General features: G+C 36.3%; 3 protein-coding genes across 9 annotated transcripts in view; all 3 read right to left on the bottom strand.

Moving 5' to 3' along the window:
* LOC129943273 (dystrobrevin beta) overlaps positions 1-4,349 on the bottom strand; it is a 261,581-nt gene extending 257,232 nt beyond the window's left edge. For 3 of the 7 annotated variants that reach the window (XM_056052585.1, XM_056052586.1, XM_056052589.1), the window contains exon 1: positions 3,353-4,348. The gene's annotated coding sequence lies outside the window, so the exon portion shown is untranslated. Of the gene's footprint in view, positions 1-3,352 lie in introns of all 7 variants that reach the window. The other 4 variants (XM_056052587.1, XM_056052588.1, XM_056052590.1 and 1 more) reach the window with 4 other exon arrangements.
* Positions 4,350-11,849: 7,500 nt separating this feature from the next.
* Positions 11,850-12,639, bottom strand: LOC129942304 (dynein light chain roadblock-type 1-like). The gene is made up of 3 exons (XM_056051174.1): positions 12,555-12,639; positions 12,309-12,453; positions 11,850-12,244 (listed from the first exon to the last, which is right to left on the bottom strand). Exons 2-3 carry the CDS (start codon positions 12,324-12,326, stop codon positions 11,897-11,899), a joined length of 366 nt encoding a protein of 121 aa, XP_055907149.1. The 5' UTR covers positions 12,327-12,453; positions 12,555-12,639; the 3' UTR covers positions 11,850-11,896.
* Positions 12,640-17,852: 5,213 nt separating this feature from the next.
* Positions 17,853-18,378, bottom strand: LOC129943232 (dynein light chain roadblock-type 1-like). Its single transcript, XM_056052535.1, has 2 exons — positions 18,221-18,378; positions 17,853-18,160 (listed from the first exon to the last, which is right to left on the bottom strand). The coding sequence occupies exons 1-2, from the start codon at positions 18,221-18,223 to the stop codon at positions 17,861-17,863; spliced, it is 303 nt and encodes a 100-aa protein (XP_055908510.1). The 5' UTR covers positions 18,224-18,378; the 3' UTR covers positions 17,853-17,860.
* Positions 18,379-22,035: the final 3,657 nt, after the last annotated feature.

The raw sequence follows: 22,035 nt of genomic DNA, 5'->3' as shown, positions 1-22,035 counted from the left end.
AGATAGGTTAACCGGATACTTTTTTGATAGTGTTTTACATAAAAAAGTACAGCTGATCCAAAAAACCTATCTTAAGAAGTACAAGAATTTTTGATATATATGGGTATTTGGCAAAACAGCTGATTCAACATATTGTTTAATTAAAAATCGATATCAAATTTATAGGTATGTTTTTTGGTAAAAATCTTGAATTATTAAAATTATCCATTTAAAACTTATTTTAAAGTAATTTTGGACTTAGAATTTTCAACGCTTGTCTTGTTTTTATTTCTGGCCAGCTACTCAACTTATTCATCCGACTCGTTCAAAATGGTTTCTAAAAATTCAGGACACCCTATCCAACACGATGTTGAACGCTGTAATTTGCTTAAAATCACAATATGGCAACAAAACGGCAGAAATTATTGGCTGAATCATAAACACTCTTCAACTTCGGCTTCACCTGACGTTTACGAGTTCAGTCACCGTAATTCAATTGGCGTTTTTCAAGCGCAGAGCTCGAACTGTCAAAAAAATAATTGTATTTCTTTTTGAGCTCTGATCGTCCAGAGCTTCAAATTCGTGTTTCTTTTTTAGTTCTGAACATGATCAGAGCGCACTTTGTCTTCTCAAAATAAAATAACAGAGTAAACTGAGTAAAATGTTGAACACAAACAATTTGATATTTGAAAGCCGGTTAATTAAAAAAATCATCGTCAAAACAATAAAAATGGCGGAAGAGGCTGGTCGCTTTAGTGCAGAAGGAAAGATAATATAGAAAAAACTAATTGCATATAGCAATTTTATGAATCAAATTTATTTCAGGCTTCAAATGGACCAACTCTATTTGATTAAAGAAATTTTTGAACGCCTTCAAACAGGCGACATTTTAAATCATGACAGTTTAGTGCTCAAGTTGTTTAATAATTAAATCCGAGGACTCTGAACATACTCTGCTTAGAACTTTACTCTACTCTACTTTGTTCGCTCAGACTCTGTTTAGTGCTCAGCTCTGAACTAAAAAAGAAAAACGTCAAATGCATGCTATCACAATGGAGCTTCGACCTCACGTTTCGTTTGACAATCGTAAGGAAAAGAACGTAATGTAACGTAATGTGACTCCAAACGGAAGCTCTAGTTCAATTATCTGAACATTTGCTTTGTCTAACAGCTCAACAGCTGTAAAAAAATGTCAACAAACAAAATATTTGCTCTTTGAAGGAATGAAATAATAGAAATGGCATTCAAAGCAACCTCGAAGCAGGCCCGCAGTAACGCAGACAAAGCCGAAGCTGAAGCGTGTTTGTGATTCAGCCATATGAAATTTTCCAACAAATCTCAGAAATAAAAAAATGAATATGTTCAGCGACCAAAACAATATAAAAATATTGTAAAAGTTTTTCTGACTTTAAGTTTTTTTATTTCGCAAAAATAAATTTATTTTTGTTTACGTGGTGAGGGAAATGTCATGACCTCATCACCAACTATAAAAACTTTCAAATCTTCAAACTTACCCTCTTAAGAAAAGAACTAAACTTTTTTTCTTGCGAATATAGTTCAAGCACTCAGTACAAATTTTGTTTATTATTCTTTAATGAGATTTTGTTTTTCTTATGATTTTAAATTGGATTTATTTTTGTGATAAGAACAAAGTGAATATTTATTTTTTTTTAATTAAATTCAATGTTAAAGTTATAAAAGTAAGTTGTAAGAAATGCCGCACAGTTATTGGTTTTATAATTTTGAAAGCAAAAGTTCTTATCAATGTGAAACAACAAACTATAATGTTATACTTCTGTTTTTCTTTGAAGTTGCTTTAGAATGTGCTACTTGGAATTAATTTTAACTCTGTAAAGAAATATATTTGGGAACATACATAACACTTTACATTTTCGTATGGAAATTTTTGTATTTTTTTTTTAATTTCTATCAGCCAAATTTTTCACGTCAAAATTTTGCTTTTCTTTTTCTTAACGCAATTAAAGAAAAATTAAAAGTGGTGAGATTTGATTTATATTTTTCTTTTTCAATTCTGGAATAAGCCAAAAATTAAACACAAAAAAATACTGATTGGCAATTTTAGGTCATCCTTTTAAATTAAGATTAGGGGAACGTTACATCTTACATTAGTTGTCAATGTCAAAAGCAGCTGTCATGCAATGCTTTAGAACAAGAACAATTTCAATGCAAGTCCCAAAATCATTTGTGGCAAATTGCAAAAGCTCCAGAGTTGAAATTAATTTGCTTTTTGCAAGTGTCACTTCATTAATCTAACTACATATATATGTAGCCTTCTTTTCTTTTTTTAAGAAACGGCATAAAACATTAGATTTTGTTATGCAATTGTCTCTATGTCATGTTTTAAGAACATACATTTTGTTATATAACTCCCTAGGCAATAACCCCTTAAAAACTGTAATAACATCACAAATTGGTGCTTTATGGCATTATAAAATTAATCACCTAATCCGAAAACGAAACTAGCCAACACGCAACTTTTGAAAGAATACGGTTCCAGTGGAATTGTGTTGTTTGTTAAAAACCATACGATTTCATCAATTGTTAATTATTATTTTTGTATTTTACATAAACTGTTTTTTTCTACGTTTTCACTGACTCTAAAACAGTTATTTTATAAAAACACATTAGTTTATTGTAAACATTATGTACCCGGTGGTTTGGAATTAGATACTGGACTCGTATCCCAACGGAAGTACATAAAGTATTTAACTAACTACTTCATTCAATGCTAATCGTATAAGTACCAAAATACATTATAATGTAAAACAAAACTACTCTAAATACCTTTAAAATGATTTCGCAAAAAAAAAAAAAAACTCACGTTGGGCGCCATTTACTAATTTCTTTAATCTGGAGTAAATCCTATCATTTCTTAAAATAATTTAATTTAATTGCATTCTTAAATGTATTTTTTGCTTATGAGCATGAAATTTCAAGAGAAACAAATTTCTGAAGTTGAACAGCTGTTAGGATGTCAGAAAAGAAACAAAATCATCGCTGGACTTCCAAAAACCTACAACACTTGTATTGAAATAGAAGAAACAAGGAATCAAATTCCAACATCGTTAAATTTGACTTAGCATAAAAACAATATTTTTTAACAAATTAAAATTTTAAATTTTTGAAACACCTTTAACCCAAAGAGTTAAATATTATTTTTTGACACATAAGTATTTAATGTTTCCTCTGGCAACTCTGCAGCTCCTTCGACAACTCAAGAAAGGAGACAACAACTGCAAAAAAAAGAACTCATTTTCCCTTCGATTTTCACACAACTCCATTACACACTGACAGTACGAGGGGCTCATAAAATCTTCCCCCCAAAAAAAAAAATTCTAGAAAATAAACTCACCTCAAACTCCAAAATTGAATTCCGGAATTTTAACCTTCCCCGGTATTTTTATTTTTATTTTGTGTTTTGTTATTGTTTATTTACTATTTTTTTTGTATTGTTCTTGTAAATTCAAAAACAATAGCCCAGGTATAGTAATTCTTCACGGCTTCAAACTACAGTGATACTGAGGACTGACGGATAGGTGAAGGTGAACACAAACACTCGCGCAATTGTCGTCGTCGATGTCGATGTCGACGTCGCGTTTCCACACACCAATACCAATTTGAAAATCACCAAAAAAAAAAGAGTGGGTAGGTAATCTCAGATCACGAAAAGAACACTTTAAGGAATTTAATAATGCGGCACAGCTTTCGGTGAAATTTTCACAAATTCGGAAGCAGATAAAATATTTTTGCACTTTTTTATTTTTCTTTAATTCTTCTTATTTTTTTTTCTGGGTTGTTGAAAATTATGATGGCGCTTTAGTTTACCTTTCTCGCCGCCGCCAGACACAAAACACGCAACTTTCTTTCGACAGCCACGTTCTGTGGAAATTAATAACTTTTTTTTTCTTCTGTCGAGCTGTTATACACCTGCAGCAGAAGCAGCAGCAGTTTCTGATTAAAATTCTTAAATCGTAGATAGAATTTAAATTAATCAAACAGATCGAACCGCCTTTGTGTATTGTATACAATCGCCGACACAGCGAATTTCAATTTAACGAGAATAAAAACGATAATTCACACCAGACAAGCAAAATCAAAAGAAAAATAAAATAAAATTTATTTCTGAAGACTCATAGAAGCGCACAACACGAAACACACCTTTCGCCGTCGAATGGAAGAGAACGAATGACTGACTGACCTGACGGTGACGGAATCACAGAAGACAGAACACAGAACTCGGATTCGGATTCGGTTCGGAATCTCAGTAGATACTCAGTTCTGTCTCGATGTCTCGGGGTTTGGAAAATGACAGCCAGTAAATGGTAGACGAAGCGAATTGAACTTACCGAAAGTCGAAATCGAAACTGAATGAAATGATGGTATCCCTGTGGTTCTCAATTATTGAAATTTACTATTCTCTTAAAAATTTGGTGTTACTTTGGTTGGTTTTGGTGCAGTTTCGGAGAAACTTAATGACAGTTTGGTTTTGTTTTCATTAAGAACGTACGTTATACGAAAAAGTGGGTGGAATAAATTGTTTGTGGAGATACCTGTTCTGGGATGCGGCTCCGTTCGAGGAATTGATTATTTTTTACAACTGAAAAGAGAAAAACTGGTTTAATTTGAAGTTTGAAGATGAGAAGTTTTCTCTTAAATACACAAAATAGATAGATAGGCGGAGGAATGAGTTGAATGGTACAATAAGTGTATAGATCTATCTCGCTTTAATGATTGTAGTTTTGTTTTATTGTTATCAATTTAAATGACAGCAGGTGAAGATGAGATACAAACAGATACAATTGCTTGTATAGTTTCTCTCTTTCATAAATGAGAAATTGAGTAATAAAAAAACGAGAACATTATGAATGAATATATTTGTATGAGTATTTAAGAGATGATCATGCGCTAAATGTCAAAATATCTTTAAGGTGTAGTTGTTATGAATATCGTATACGAGATTTAGGTTGGGAATTGCCAAAAACAAAATATTGCGCTTAAACTATAAAAGAAAATATATTTTTTTTGCGCAGAATTTTAAATGATATTGCGAGTAAAAAATTCTTCAATTTCTGAAGATTAAATTGTTCGACTTATTTTGTCATATGGATTGATTGTTTGATGGCCTGCGCTTGATGAGAAATACAAAATCGAAAAACTAAATAAGGTTTACTACAGGGGTCCTACGATCCTGTCCAACAGGTGCTTTTAATGTTAATCTCTACATCCTAATAGTAGGCTAAAAAGCCTTTTCACAACAAACCCAAAACCGGGTTTTCGGCAAAAAGTTTTCGAAAACCCGAAAATCGGTCACACCGAACATTTACAAGTTTTCATTTGACATTTAAATTTGTTTAACACTGGCTGTCAAATTTTGTTTTGATGAAAAAAAACATTTCAGAATAAGCAGCAGAACTTTCGATATACTCTCTCAATGAACTAAAGGATCTGGAAATGCAAGATACGAACTTTAGCCTTATGTAGGTACTTCTTATCAAGTTGATTTTCAGGAACACAAAGTTTTATACAAGTTCCAAAAGAACGAATGGTATCCCGTTATTGAATGGTTTAACAAACGTCGACAACCTTAAGTCGATAATCCTGTAATAGAACAGCATATTAGCGCAGACAAGGCAGTAACATAACTTCGCCCCGAAGAAGAGTTTCAAAAAAGTTCTGCAGGGGACGGGTACATGGACGGGTGTAGTACCCCTGGCATGATGGTTAGTGCGTTGGACTGTCATGCAAGGGGTCTTGGGTTCAATCCCTGCCTGTGCCACCTTAATTTAAAAAAAAAAAAAAATAATTTTCGCGGGTACTGCCTCTTGAGAGGAATTGACAAATCCTTCAAGAGTAATTCTTGTCATGAAAAAGTGCTTTCTTAAACTAGCCGTTCGGATTCGGCCTAAAATTGTAGGTCCCTTCCATTCCTGACAACAGTACTCGCACACAGGAATGCATCAGAGTTATAAGTCACTAGGCCTTGGTTCACAACGGACTGTTGCGCCACCCCATTTGATTTTTTGGGGACGGGTGCAATGGGCTCACGACATGAAAAACAACAAGAACTACAAGGTCAATTCCTAGTTCCAGATTCGTACCAAATTCACACTCATCCAGAGCGATCACTGAAGCTTTTATGATGGGCTGCAAATTCTCTATGAATATCTCTTTGGCGTCTTCGGACTCTGAGGACTCGCCTGGCTTGTCCAAACGGCTGAGGATATTCTTGATGTTGGCATCGCTGTCCATCAGGGGGTGATAGCCCCCTATTGTGGTTTTAGTCACTGGAACAGCGATTCCCACATTGTGCAATGTTTTGCCGCAAATTTTCTTAGCCCGCTGCGACTTAGCTTCCACCAGAAATTTTCTTTCATACTTATTCTCCTCCACAAATGAATTTATCGCCTTTCTCATATCTTCCAAACCTTTGTGATTGAACGGAGTTACCGGAAAGTCTTTCTCCAGGTAGTAAGCGAAGGCGTCGAGCATATTTGTGGCGACGATTTGGAAGACGCATTACTTGGAAACGTCATTACGAACTATGAGCAAGTCTTTCTCGTCCCTGGGGTCATCAAGCCAGTAGCCATAGTAAATTACGGTTCCTCGCGTTTGAAACTCTGGAGGATCATAAAAGAACCGCCAGTGCCGTAAATAGTTAACGGGGCTTTTATTCTCGACGTTGGCAAACTTTGCTAAGCGGCTCCCCCAAAGTTTCCTTTTTGTTGTTTTTTGTTCTTTTCCATATTCTGTAAATAAAAAACAAAAAACAATAATTCTTATTTTGTAAAGAAAATAATTTTACTTACCAGAACCAATTTTATTTCAAAATAAAATATTTGTTTTGACAGCAGCCATCAGCTGTTTTGTTTACATTAATTTGAGCGCTGAATGTTTTGAAAGGTTTGTTTGTTTAGCTCAACTTTGAATTGCTACTAGGTTTTATATAAGACTTGTGGTTTACGAAAACTTGTGGTTTACCAAAAATGTATGGGAAAACTTGAGTTTTAGATGTATTTCGCCAAAACTGGGACTTGGTGTGACAAGCCTATAACACATAAAATATTTAGTACCGTTCAGTTTGCTAAGACTGTTGCTTTTACAGACTTTGGGGGCCTGACAATATTACTAAAGTGATTCTATCGGATATGCGACAGACACAGACTTCAGTAAAGATTTTTAAGTCAGAAAGGATTGGGAGGATCAGGACATTATGATTAAGAAATATGTACTCCTTTACTGGAATTAATGAATGACAGGGCAAAAGTGAATTAGGTCGTGTATTTTCTCCGAGTCCCTAAATGCCTCTAAGTTTCCTGATTTAAACAGTATATTTCAATCTGAATTACTAACAATCAGAGAAGCATGCAAAATACTCACATCGAACTCAAAGCTGTGGAGCTGTTTTGGCTATCACTTCGACTACAAAATCCTCTATACTGGTCCAACAATGTTTGGATTAACTATCCAGTCTTGGGTTTTCGGCCGTGCGCCATAGTGACATTGATGGAAGTAAACGCGCTGATGAGTTGGCCCGACAAGTATGGGCCCTACAATCTACATAGCTCGCTTGGACAAAATTTTCTTGATTTTTCTGACAGTGTCCAATTGTATAACATCAAAGAAGATAATCTTTTTTAATCCACAGGTCTCAGGAGTGTATGGTATTAAAACGATACATTCCAGCGCCATAATTACTTCCTTAAGGTGGCGCTACAGTCCGAGGCGGACCTGGGCCTCAACCAACAAGCGTCTCAAGCCAGCTCGGTCGCTAGCTAGCTGTCTCCAGTTTCGCACGCCAAGTTGGTTGAGGTCCTCTCCCACCTGGGTGCGCCACCTGAGTCGCGGTCTTCTTCTACTGTGCCGTCCCTCGGGATTGGATTCGAAGACCTTCCGGGCTGGAGCGTTGATGTCCATCCGCTCTACATGACCTAGCCATCTAATCCGTTGGACTTTAATTCTGCTAACTATGTCAGTGTCGCTGTACAGCCCGTACAGTTGGTCGTTATATCTTCTCCTCCATTCTTCATCTATACGTACGAGACCAAAAATCACCCGAAGAATTTTTCTCTCGAAGCATCCTAAGACGTTCTCATCTTTCTTTGACAGGATCCAGGCCTCAGCGCCAGCACCATAAATGAGAACCGGGATGATGAGTGTCTAATAGATGGAGATTTTACATGCTCGGGGGAAAACTTTACTTCTCAATTGCCTTCTAAGTCCAAAGAAGCAGCGATTTGCAAGAGTTATTCTTCGTTCGATTTCAGCGCTGGTGTCGTCGTCTGTATTAAAAGCGGTGCCTAGGTAGACAAAGTCCTTAACTACCTCAAAGTTATAGCTGTCCATGGTGACGTTTTGTCCAAGACGTCGTTGTTCAGTGTCCCTTTTTGATGTCAGCATATACTTGGTCTTGCCCTCATTGACCACTAAACCCATCTTCTTCCCTTCCGTCGCAATGCTCAAGAACGCTCCACTGACATCACGCCTTGATCTTCGAACTATGTCAATATCATCTGCGTATCCGAGTAATTGGATGGACCTTTGGAAGATTGTACCTCTAGTGTTGACGGTTGAGTTTTGCACAATTTTTTCCAGAACGATGTTGAAGAAGTCGCATGACAGTGCTTCTAAAACTCATACGCGGCTTTAAAATCGATTAAGAGATGGTGGGTATCGATTTGAAATTCCTGGGTTTTTTCCAAGATCTGCCGTAGTGTGAATATTTGGTCGATAGTGGACTTTCCTTTTCTGAAGCCACACTGATAAGGACCAATCAGGTTGTTGACGAATGGATTCAGACGTTCACATAATACGCCAGAGAGGATCTTATACGCAATGTTAAGGAGACTGATGCCTCTGTAGTTGGCGCAGTTTAGAGGGTCTCCTTTCTTATGTATCGGGCACACTATGCTGAGATTCCACTAATCGGGCATGCTTTCTTCCGACCATATTTTGCAGATGAGTTGGTGCATGCCCCGTACCAAGTCATCGCCTGCTGCTTTGAATAGTTCGGCAGCGATGCCGTCAGCTCCAGCAGCTTTGTTTGACTAAAGTTAAGTGGTTCTACCTCCCTTACAGCGAAATTCGGTTCGTCATCGCCGTTATATAATTTGGAGAAGTGATCTTTCCATATTCTCAGCATCGACTGCGGTTCTACTAAGATGTTCGCCTGATCGTCTTTACAGGCTTCCGTTCGTGGCTGGTATCCTTGAGAGGTTTTTTTACCTTTTGGTAAAATTTACGAACCTCATTCCTGTTGTGACATCCCTCTATCTCCTCGATCGCGCGCTTCTCATATTCTCTTTTTTTCCATCTAAGAAGCCGGTGTTCCTCTCTCCTCTTCTGCTCGTAGAGCTCGCGAGAAGCTCTGGTCCTTTTGTGCAGCGCCGTTTTATATACCTGCTGTTTCACCGGCATTCGTCGTCAAACCAGGAGTAAGGAAACAGATCTTTTATTTTTTAATTTTTTATCTGTGTTTCCATTGTTGATACTTATTAATGGTTAAAAGATCATTAGTTTTTTGTTACAGATTTCCTATAAATCTATCCTCTACATCCCAGCTTAATTGAGGGTGTATTAATGTAATCCTTAGTACAAAATATTCCAAATAATACTTTCACAAATATTATACTATCCACTGTTTTCAATAGTTTCAAACTTTTAAGCCTTAATCAATAAACTGAACTTTGCTCCAACTCTTAAGAACGATGTCAATTGTGAGTCACTTTTTTATTTAAATTTGTTTGCTCTATTTCTCTAGAACATAAACAGTTGAAATAACGGTTAAAGAGAGTGAGACAAGAAACATTTCGACGATGTTCAAGCGACGTAAATGATTTTATGATGGTAATATCACCAATCAATCTTAATGCCCTACGTTCAATACTGTCCAAGAGGCTTAAGTAAGTTGCAGGAGCACCAGCCCAGATATGGGAGTTGTACTCAAGCTTTGGACGTATATAAGTCTTTGTAGATAACAGCCCGATCAGAGGGGGAGAAAAACTTCTTGCATCGCCTTAGAAAACCGAAACATCTTGTGGCATTTTTTGGTGAAACACATACTGAGAATATCGAGATGTTCAGTCTCCTCGATGCAAGTGCCATCTATGGATAATGGCAAGGGGGTTATATCTCACTTTAACAATACCAGACAGCAGTGGGTTTTCGAAGCATTAAATTCCAAGCGGTTTTTATTTCCCATTGTATCGGTCGCAATTTAATGAGCTTATCATATTTTGTCGTTGCAGTTCCACAACCGAAGAAGAGGGATGTCAATCTGAAAACGAATATGAAAAGCTAAGAGTACTTTCGTCAGCTAAACAGTGTATTGGATTAAAAATTGCACACAGGATATCATTAATAAAAATGAGAAAGAGTGTTGGAGATAGAACAGAGCCCTGGGGCACACCAGCATTTATATTGTGGTTTTCAGACCTATCCTTCCAATACAACTTGTATCGAACTATTCGAAAGGTAATTACTAATCCAATTAAGGAGTAGGAGTGAAGTAAGACATATAAAAAGGCTTACGCAGTGGTTTTGATAGCGTTGAAGAACACCTCTTCAGAACAATAGGGAGGATACCATCCGGACCAGCGGATTTGTGTATGTTAAGATCTTTAAGGTCTCTCGCCACAGTACGGGTGCGAAAAAAGGTTGGTCCCATAGAATCACTAACTTGCTCAAGTACTGGAGAGTCTTAACGCTTACTGGCAGCGTTGAATTGTAGGCGAACTGAGCATTATTTTTGGTCATCCAAAAATTTCATCCATCGAATATGGGCGTTGTAGGCCTTCCTGGCTTGCTTGAACTCATTCCGGTTTTCCTCAGTTGGATTGGCTTTAAGACAACAGTAACTTACCTTCTTGATCCTATTAACCTCTTTACAGCTCGCATCGAACCATGAGTTTTCCTTCGGTCCGATGCTTTTAACCCTATTCGGGATAAAAGTTCTCATTCCCAAAAGAATCAAACTTGTGATCATATCAGCGCTGGCGTCAACGTCACTATAGAGAGAGTGACCAGTTTAAGATCCTGAAGTAATTATTGAACCATCCAAGTTGGCTTTCTCGTACTGCCAAACGGTTCTCTTAGAAGCTCTTTCTTTAACTGGGGAGTTTTTACACTAGACATTTTCTGATATTACACAATGGTCACATGTGCCTAGAGGAGATAGAACACTCATAGTGTACTAACCAGTATCAGAGTTAAGAAACAAGTCAAGAGTGTTTTCTGCTCGACCTTCTACGTCCGATATTCGAGTGGGCTCGTTGACCAGCTGAGTTAGGTGGTTCAACTCAGCGAAGATCTCAGCATACACTTCTTCTGGTGTTGACCGAATGTTGAAGCCATGAAGAATTTTGTTGAAATTGAAATCTACCGTAATAACGATTAAACTACGAGGATAGGACGAAACAATTCGTTGGATGCAATCAGACAAAACAGCAAATTCACGAGAAGTTGACACTCTGTCTAGATTGGGACTTCGATAAAGGAAGCAATAGTGAATGATTTGCTTATTTACGGAAAATTTAAACCACATGCAATTGAAAAAAGAATTGGTGCAGAGACCATATTGTGGCAAAAACTGATTAACAACATTATTCCTAATGTATATGGCGAGACCATGGTGAGATTAATAAATTGAACCTCAGCGTCATTGAAAATTTTGACTGTAAGTTTACCACGAACGCAAGCATTTAGCCTAAAATTTTGATAAAAATGTACATCTTAAAGCACCAGCAAATTAAGACAAAGGCCATTTAAGTAAAATGCCATTTCAATCCCTGTTCAAAAAAAGGGCAACACTACTTAAGTCCTTTTACCCAAAATTTCAAGAGCTTACACAACGCAAAGGTTTAATTAAATTTCTTTTACTTGATATCAATTAATAACATAATCACAATTGCTTTTCTTCTATTCGGGGTATCCACGGCTGATTCATATCAGTGGCATTCTGCACAACCATCACAGTTATTTTTCCATCTTTCGCAACAATAGTCTCATCCGATTTAGTCCGCACTCGCAATCCCAAAACTTCATCCTCAGGATCAATTTGATGTAACATATAACGAACTTTCTGATAGAGCATTTCATATAACCCACAATATTCAACTGCCCTTGCCTGTTCCAAAGTCGATCGAATCGGATTCGCTAATTCATTAAGTACAATAACATCTTTAACTCCCGGTTGCTCCTGAAGAAGACGAAATGCCTCATCTACGTAGCTTTTGGTTCTTTTGTCTGTCTTTGGAAAAAAAACATCAAAATTTTGATTAATTTAATGACTTAATTTATACGCAATCGATTACCTTCACAGGTTTATCCATATTTTCAATAAAGCTTTTTTTAGAACTCCCAAAGGAATCATACACAATCACTGAACTGAACTGTCAGTTCTGATAATAATTTCACAAAATTCCTTGTGAACTAATGGAGATAGAGTAGATGTGGGAGCTAGAGAAACAAAATAAAAAAGAAGGATAATGTTGGAATTTCACAAAGGAGACACAGGACACAATATACAAGTTAACTGAAGTGAAATGGCAAACGCGTACCTATTTTATTACTTCCTTCCAACAGGTTGAAAACGAAAACTTTCCAACTGAATCAACGCCAAAGGAATAATATCTGACATTAAACATGTGCCTAGATACATACTCGTACCTCTATCCATCGTCGTATCCCTTAGCAATCCCTCTACAGTTAGGTTCATTATTTGTTTAACTGGGTCAATAGGAAAGGAATATTACAATATGGTAGTTTGGTAGTGGTTTGTATTTTCTGGAATATCGATTTCGGGATTTAAAAAAACATCAATTAGGAGGAGTTCCATGTGAGTGTCAAACAAAGTTTTTAATCGAATATGGAAAGGGAAAGTTTGCTTCAAACCGAAGTTATTGAAAAAAAAAACAATCTTTATAAACTGTTTTAGTGGGGACTATTGGTGTATTGGGGCTTATTTTTGTGATGTGTAGAAGAGTTAAAGTAAGTTAAAGGGTATAGAATTTTAAAATAGAATAACACTATCACCCCTGTTCTGATTTTCGTTCGAATTTCCAAACCGACCGTTTTCGAATTTTGTCAATTCTCTTTTCCGTATTGTTTGACGTTTTACGTATTTCAGGGTGTTCTAAAAAACAAACGGATCTGCAAAACGCTTAATATTTGACGCTTTCAATTCGGTTGTTTTTTTGTTGGCGAAAACAGATTCGGTGGAACAAAAATGTAAGTTTTTTTTATTATTTTTTTAATACAATTAAATTAACTAAACATATTTTTACACATAATAAAACTTAGGGGAAAGCATACAGCAGGGGAAAGCATACAGCAGGGGAAAGCATACAACACAGCAACTATTTGCAATGTTAGTTGCATTTATGGAGAAGTATCCCGACCTTGGAAGAGGGTGGGTTAAAACAGATAGTAGAGCCGAGCATGTAGATAGATTGTGGGAAGAATTGACGAATGACTTAAACGCTTTAGGACTCCCAAAGAGAGATGTGACTGGATGGAACAAAGTAAACTATTTGCCTCGAATTTGTAGTGCATTTTAAAAACGTTTTTGTATGTACTTTACAGGTGTGGTCGGACTACAAAGTGTTTTTTAAAAAAAAAGCTGATTCAACACAAAAAAAGAAGTAGATTCGACTGGTGGTGGTGAATGGAACCAATTATATCTGACGCCCTCAGAGGAAACTGTGGTCAGGATTACAGCAATGGAAAAAGCTGTCCATGGAATCAAAAAATAAATTAGGTGGCGCAACAGTCCATGAAGAACCAGGACCTAGTGCCTTACAACACTCAACCATTCCTGTGTGCAAGAAATGTTGTCAGGGATGGAAGGGACCTACAGTTTATATGCCGAATCCGAACGGCTAATTTTGAGAAAACACTTTTCATGACAATAATTACTCTTGGAGGATTTGTCAATTCCTCGCAAGAGGCGGTACCCGTGAAAACTTTTTTTTTTAATTAAGGTGGCATTGGCAGGGATTGAACCCTAGACCCCTTGCATGACAGTTCAACGCACTTTTTTTTTTTTTTTTTTCAAATTCATTTTTATTTATTCAATCTTAAACCTATCTTAAAGCTAGACAAAAATTCATGAAAATAGCCTAATTATCCATAACTTACAACTAACTGAATGGTCCCATACGGACACTCTAAGTTAAACTATAAAACTTAAAACTAATGCCTTTCGGCCCTAAGATCTATTTTACTTCATTTAAATTTCATTTCATTTATTTTTGTATTTATTAGAAAATTTGAACAAAAAACTAATATCAATATCCTTTTTTATTTATTTTTACTTACAAACTACTTAAAGTTAGGTCCTTAAATAAAACTTAAAACTAACTTTAACTACCTATTCTACCTATAAACTACTTAAAACTAGAACAACCACAGCAGCAAATCTAACATTTTTTTGTTTTTATGTTTTATTGTTTTTTTTTGTACGTTTTTTAATTTTTTTTTTGTTTTTTATATTCCTTGTTTTTTTTTTATTTTTTTTTTTTTTTTTTGTATTTTTTTTTGTGCCACCATGCCTATTCTACTTAAAACTAAACCCTAAAACTATAAAACAAGTATGTAAGCCGGCCAAGGCTTAAAAACCCCATCCCGACTACCCACTATCAAGTGCCGATTGAAGCCACCAAAACTGGTTCTCCTGCTTCACCCTATCAGTTCGGTCCCGCTCGGACACAGCCCTACTGAACCGAAGGAGCTCCGCTCCACCTTGTGCCAAGACGTCCCGATTGTACATGAGTCGCCTATCTACGGTTCTTCGTCTAACGTGGTAGATTAACGGGACTGCCAATCTATCCTGTATCAGACCGCATTTGTCTAAAAAGAGGAATGCCTCTGGTGGAATGAACCCGCTCAAGCGTGCACTTTCAAAATACTCGTCGTTCGGATAGAACGCCCCGAAAATTAAATTGTTGGTCGAAGACATAGCTCTTGCAATATGACCTCGAACGAGTTTTATCACGAAATTGTCAATTCTATTGATTCGAGCCCCGTTGTATAGGACCTCGTTTGAATAGTAATGCACATAAGAAGATTCGGCTGTTCGATATAAGCCGGTACAGCGTCGTAAACACTGCCGCTCGAACACCCGAAACTTCTCCATCTGGGAAGGGGCAACGTTGAACCACACAGGACAACCATAAACGATCATTGGCCGTATGAGGGCCATGTAGCAAATTACCTTCACTCTGGGGTCAAGCCGACTGCTAAAAAACAGCCGTTTCGTCAGAGCGAAGGCTCCTCTGGCCCTGGTCAGAGCAGCATTTATATGTCTGTCGAAATATAAATACTGATCTAACCAGATACCGAGGTACTTCACTACACTTTTGCTCGCTAATGGCTGCCCGTAAAGATCAACGATGACCATCTTGCGCCAATTTTTACACGTATCCCTCGTGGCCCTAGCCAACGGAGTCCGGAACAGAATTGTCTCTGACTTCTGGACATTTATTTTCAGTTTTCAGTCGTCGCAATATTGCTGAATCTTATCGAAATCACGCTGCAAGAGAATTCTAATAACCTCAACCTTTCGGGCCGTTCTGTACGCAATTAGATCATCGGCGTACGCAATTGCCTTTGTAAGACTACCTATCAGATCGCTGGTGTAAATGCTGAAGAGAATCGGCGAATTCACCGCTCCCTGTTGAAGACCATTTTTAATTGAGAATGTTGTGGTAGAAGTTACATTGCCACTTTTGACAACAAACTTTCTACCGTTGAGCATATCATAAAGTATATACAACAATGGCTTGCTTATGCCAAGCCTGCTCAGTTTAAGGTAAAGACCCTCTAACCATACGGTGTCAAAGACCTTTTCCAAATCAACCAGAACAGCACCTGTGCATTGTTGTTTTGATTTATTCCATTGGATATCAGAAACGAGTTAAGACGCAGCATGAATTGTGTCATGACCCGCCTTGAACCCGAACTGTTTATCCGGAATTATTTTGTTGTCCGCAGCCCACTTAGTCAGAGCCCTATTAATGATTTTTTCGAAAACTTTGCTGATGCTCGGAAGAAGACTTATCGACCGAAGATTTGACGGGTTGGAGTTGTCCTTTCCCTTTTTTGGGAGAGGATGGACTACAGCGGTCTTCAGTCCAACGCACAACACAGAAGGCACAGCAAAACATTCACTATTGTGGAAGCATTCCTAGGATCATAGTGCAGTGTTCTATCTTGTAAAGTGCACCGGAAACGGTTTTTAAGAAAACCAATAGTTTGCTCGACAACATTTCTGGCCTTTATATGTTTTGTGTTAAATTGCCTCTCGGTACTCTCGGGAATCGTATTTCTGTATGGTGTCAATAGGTAAGGTTCTAACCCGTAGCCCGAATCTCCTAATAACCAAGAATTCCTCATTCCATTGTGCTATTTTCTTTCCAAATATGATTTGACGCTGCTAACATTCCACACAGCAGAATCGTGACAGGAACCTGGATGCGTTGAATCTACTGCCATGATACGCATTTTGTCATCACAAACCTTGAGGTTAAAAATGTATTGTAAATATGTACATAATGGCTGAAACAAAAACACGCTTCAGCTTATTTGCTCTTTGGAGGGATGAAATAATAGGACTGTCATTCAAAGCAACCTCAAAGCAGGTCCACCGTATCGCAGACGAAGCCGAAGCTGAAGCGTGTTTGTGATTCAGCCATAATTGAACTAGAGCTTCCGTTTGGAGTCACATTACGTTACATTACGTTCTTTTCTTTACGATTGTTAAACAAAACGTGAGGTGAATTCCTATGGCTGAACTCGTTAATGTCAGGCGAAGCCGAAGCTAAAGCGTGTTTGTGATTCAGCCATTAACGAAAAATATAAGTTTATTGTGCGATGAAAATATGCCAAATTGCATTTAATTCATTGCTTTCTCCCAAGACAAAAAACAATTTTTTGATTTTAAACAAATCTTTGACATTTCAAGACTTTCTTCATATCTCAGAAGCTGAAGTCTCAACATACACTTGAGGATTATCATTTTTTCAACTAAACTGTGGATAATTACAAATCGTATAGTATCCATTAAACCATTGTAAATTGGGACCAACGGCAATCTTGTTTTGGGCCCATTCGCCTTTAAGAGATTTTGGGTGAATTTAAATAAGACTTCCATAAGAATGTCGAGTGCGGATCATTTATTACGTTTATAAACCTAGATTTCAAATGATGTCATTAAAAGCCGATTTATTCCAATTAAAGCAAAATACATTTTGTTTAATTATTTTGTAAAGATGAGACATCGTTAAATGGGATTTATTTTTTAAGGCCTAAGACCACCCTAAAATATTAAAAAATTATGCCACAAAATGTATGGCCGTGAAAAACCTTTAAGTACTCAGTTGGATGTTGCAATTAAAGTTATTGCAAAATTATTCGTCATTTTCTACTGCATTTTTTAATGTTGGCCAGATTCAGTATATAATCAAAACAAAACGTTGACGCATCACAGCCACCATTTTGAAATTCATTCTTTAAAAAATATTGTAAGCAATTACTATCTACAAAAATGCTGTTTTACAAACATCTACAAGACCATGCTCAGGTTCGTCTTGGTTTTCGTAAATCTTGAAATAAAGGTTTCGTTTTGTACAGCCACTATTTGGGGAACTGTCACTTTTGAAGCTGTCAAAATGAGACCTAAAACAGATCAATGTGAACACCGACTTAAATTACGAACTTTTAAATCTGACAACGACTTTAAATTGATCACACATCGTGAAAACACCAATTTTTACTTCACATTAGTATTTTGACTGAAATAATGCAACGTGGAAAAAATATTTATGGACACAATTTAAATCAAATTACGTATGTATATTATATTATTTTATTGCAGAACAACAATAGTAAAATCTTCTTCGGGAGCAATTAAATATTCAAATTTTTTTGTTCCAATTCTCAAAAACGTCAAATCATTAGTTGAATCTAAATCTCGTACAGCACTTCTAGCTGAAAATATAAGAGGTCCAGCCATCTGCTTTATTATGCCTTGAGTTATTGAATTTTCCAATGTACTTTTCATAGCTATGGCATTACGATTATTTATAACAATATAACCATGAGTTTTGTCAACAATTCGATCAGAAGTTGGTTCGTTTTTGCGTACTATTTCATCAAATCCAGAAGACTTCACGGAAAAAATAAAGACTTTTAAAATTGTTTTAATTGTTTTAAAAATAAAAATTACCATTTTACTCTTTTTGAAAATAATTACACATACAAAATGAAATACATGAAAAATAAAACAGCTTTGATTGATTTCAAACTAAGTTTGAAAAAAATAAAGTTTGCGAAGATAGTTATCTAATTCCTTTCAAGACCCATTAGAAAAAAACCTTTCAGTTTCTGAACCCAAATTATAGATGTCAAGGCAAATAGATTTTTTTTTAATAAATCAAGTCATAAAAATTCAAAGTTCTAAGAAAAGAAACTATACAGTTCAATAATTATCGCATTCCTAAATTTAAATTTCAAAGAAAAAATTGGTTTGGCTTAATCCTCATTACTATCAGAAATTGATTTTTTAGCCAAAATCAAAATAAGCATCGTTAGGTCTTGTTAAAAACTTTATTTGATGTAAAAAAACTAACCCTAATTTAATTTACATGTATCTGCATTTGATTTCTACAAATAAAAGGGATGCAACTTATAAAATATCTGTTTGTCTGATAGAGAGAAAAGATCAACATGCAAAAGATGTTCATTTCTACATTAAGAGGTGTGGAATTTGTGAATAAAAAAACAAGAAAATGAAGTTTTTGGAAAAATTTTACTATCAACCTTCACAATAATCTCCCTTTAACTCTACACAACGATTCCAACGTTTCTCCCATGATTGGAAGCACCCTTGTAAGTCCTCCGAAGTTAGCCCGTTTAGCACCACGGTTAGAGCTTCTTGGACCTTCTGAAATGCTTGGTAGGAAATCAAGAATGAGGAGAAAATTACTAAAGAAAGAATGAGAAAAGTAAATTTGTTTAGGTTCCATAAGCATTAATATGTTCGAGGGAGATAGCCAAAGTACAAATTTCAAGTTAAGGATTCCCTGAAGGGGAATCCTAAAAAAAAGCGAACGCCGACCCCTGAGGGGCCAGCCCAACCGTCCGACTTACTATTTGAATAAAACAAGCTTTTAAGTTTAATTGATTTATATTTTAATTGACCATCAAGTCTCTCTCAAGTCCAAGTTAATCCTACTCAACTAACTGAATCAAAGCCATATCTAAACCTAATTCATAAAACTACCTTAACCCTGGTTCCCAGATGCGTCAGCATTATTGGAGTTGCGCGTGTTGTTCAATGCGCGCGTGAAATGCATCCGGTTCAAATGCAACGAAGCATTTTTGTCCCCTGTGGGAAATTATTCGATGTACAGGTCATTGGCACAGGTTTCGGGTTAATGTTAGCTGCGTTGTGTTAACTCCTCCCCCCTTAAAGATCTGCGTCTCGGAGATCAAATAAATTTTAGTGTTGTGGCAGGATGTTAGATGGATCTGGCACATGTAATGGAATTTGTAGTCGAGGTTGCGCGTGTTGTTCAATGCGCGCGTGAAATGCATCCGGTTCAAATGCAACGAAGCATTTTTGTCCCCTGTGGGAAATTATTCGATGTACAGGTCATTGGCACAGGTTTCGGGTTAATGTTAGCTGCGTTGTGTTAACTCCTCCCCCCTTAAAGATCTGCGTCTCGGAGATCAAATAAATTTTAGTGTTGTGGCAGGATGTTAGATGGATCTGGCACATGTAATGGAATTTGTAGTCGAACTTCTTAAAGATGGTCCTCCAGATGATCAATCCAATAAAAAGGAGTAGCAAACAAATTGTTGCATCAATGATGATAGAAAAGTTCGCTCTGCCAGCTAAATTAGATAGGCGCTTTATGTTGTTCAGACTTATACCGTGTATGTATTCAATGTCAACTTCGTCTCCCATGGGAAAGATGCTTGAAAAGACTGGTGGTAGTGCTTGAAGTGCAGTGGTGAAGAAACTGGAGAAATTCTTATTACCAATTTGGATAGTCTCGTTCGTCAGCTGGATAATATAGCTTCCTGCTAAGTGTTGAGATGAGTCCTTAGACAAAAGCGTTCCATTGAAATTAGTAGTAAAGATTGTCCCTTCCTTAATAAGCTCAATGACTTCTTCCGTTGTTCATCTGAATGTACAAGAAGCATTTCCGCCTTTCAGTAGTCGAGGTAGACAGCTTTCCTCGGGCAATTTTAACAGATTCTTTTGTTCACATACTAACGAGTTGGCAATGGTAAGGCATTTGCTTGTTAAGCCGTAGGTTTCTTCATGATTTACTAACATCTGTTGGAAAGGTAGGTCAACACGTTTTCCTAAATTAATAGTTGACATTGTCCACAAAAGGTTGTACTCCGAATCCCGCACCTTGGGCATAGAAAGGATGTACAGCAGCATAGAGTTGTTAGAGAACACAGATGGAGTAGCGTATTCGAGGGCTTCTATTACATTAGCATACGGTAAGTTTTCGATCTCTCCTACAAGCCTATTGATTTCCTCTGTATCCAGTATGTTTGTGTTGACCAATCTACTCTTCGCCATCTGGCAGGCGCGAACAATTTCGTTGATAGCTTCCTTCAGGACGAGTACTTCGTTTAACATGTCTTGTTCGATTGCCCCAGAAGCAACGTCCTTGAGACCATTGTTGAATTTATTTATAATGATGTTCATTTTTTGAGTTATTTCCTTGGTGACCCCAAAAAGCTTTGCATTAATTTTATATTGTTGGTTATTATTTACGACTATTTCTTGCTCATTTTGGATAATTTTGTCCCAATCGGCAGCATCAGGATTACCTGCTACCCATTTCCATGCACTTCCTATCCAATTGATTGCTCTTTTTTCGCGTGCCTGTTTTGCTTTCAAGAGACCAATGCGGTCACTGACTTGTTGCAGATGGTAATCGATGATAAGTTTGTTGTCGGCTTTTTTGAATTTCCCGCTTATGATTTCCCTAAACTCTTGAATTTTATGTTCGAATGCTGCTAAGTCGATGATATGGACCAGTTTGAAGTTGCCGTCGATGATGTAACCTCTTCCCTCCTTCAGTGATACTAGTGGTGATTTGTACTCGAAGACGCTGAGGCCGCTTGCAACCGCCAGGAGAAACAGCAGGGTTAATCTTGTCAAAAATTTAGTTAGAAATTTAATTTAAAAAGATATTTAAATGGCTTTTGATTCTATAAAAATTATCTTATTTTCTATGGATTTTACATTTATATTAAACATTTTGTCTTAATTTAGAATCTTGTGTTTTTTGTTACTAATAAAATATATTTGTTCATACTTTTTTGTTTTTTTTTTTTTTGTTTTTGATATACATATGTGTATGTATTTATGTTTTTTTTCTTTTATGCTTAGATAAGGAAACAATTATATTTTCTTTTTGTCAAAAATATATAAAAAGAGATTTATCTTTTTTGTTTTTTTTTTTTGTTTTTTTTTTGTTTTTTTTTTTTTTGTTTTCCCTTTTCCCTTTTTTACTTCTTTTCTTTTTTTTATATATATACATATGCATATACATATTCTTAAATTAAATTTTAGTTTTTCAAACGAAGATAAGTTATATACATTTTTGAAATAGATGTGTACTGTATATTCTTGTCAAGGTGCATTTAATGCTTTTTTTTTTTTTTTTTTTTTTTTTTTTTTTTTTTTTTTTTTTTTAATTTTTATTTTTTTAGTTACTAAGGCGTATCCATTCAAAGTTAACAAACCCATCCCTTCCTATTCTTTTTTCTCAATTACCTTTGCGTGCCTATGTTTTTTATATGTGTCTTATGAATTTTCCTCCCTGTATCAGTCGTTACTGTCACCCGGTTATTCCTAGCTACAACATTCCTTTGGAATAAAGGTTTATTTTTCCCTTTAATTCCTTTTGATGCTGTATAGATAACGTCTCCTTTTTTATAGTCTTTGGGGGAAGTTCTTTTTTTGTTCCTATGGTTTAGAAATTCTCTCTGTTTTCTTTTTATCTCAGCTTT

This window comes from Eupeodes corollae, chromosome 1, assembly GCF_945859685.1.
Source record: "Eupeodes corollae chromosome 1, idEupCoro1.1, whole genome shotgun sequence".
NCBI classification, from domain to species: Eukaryota; Metazoa; Arthropoda; class Insecta; order Diptera; family Syrphidae; genus Eupeodes; species Eupeodes corollae.
Note: the sequence above shows the minus strand (reverse complement) of the source record. Positions and strands in the feature narration are given on the sequence as shown.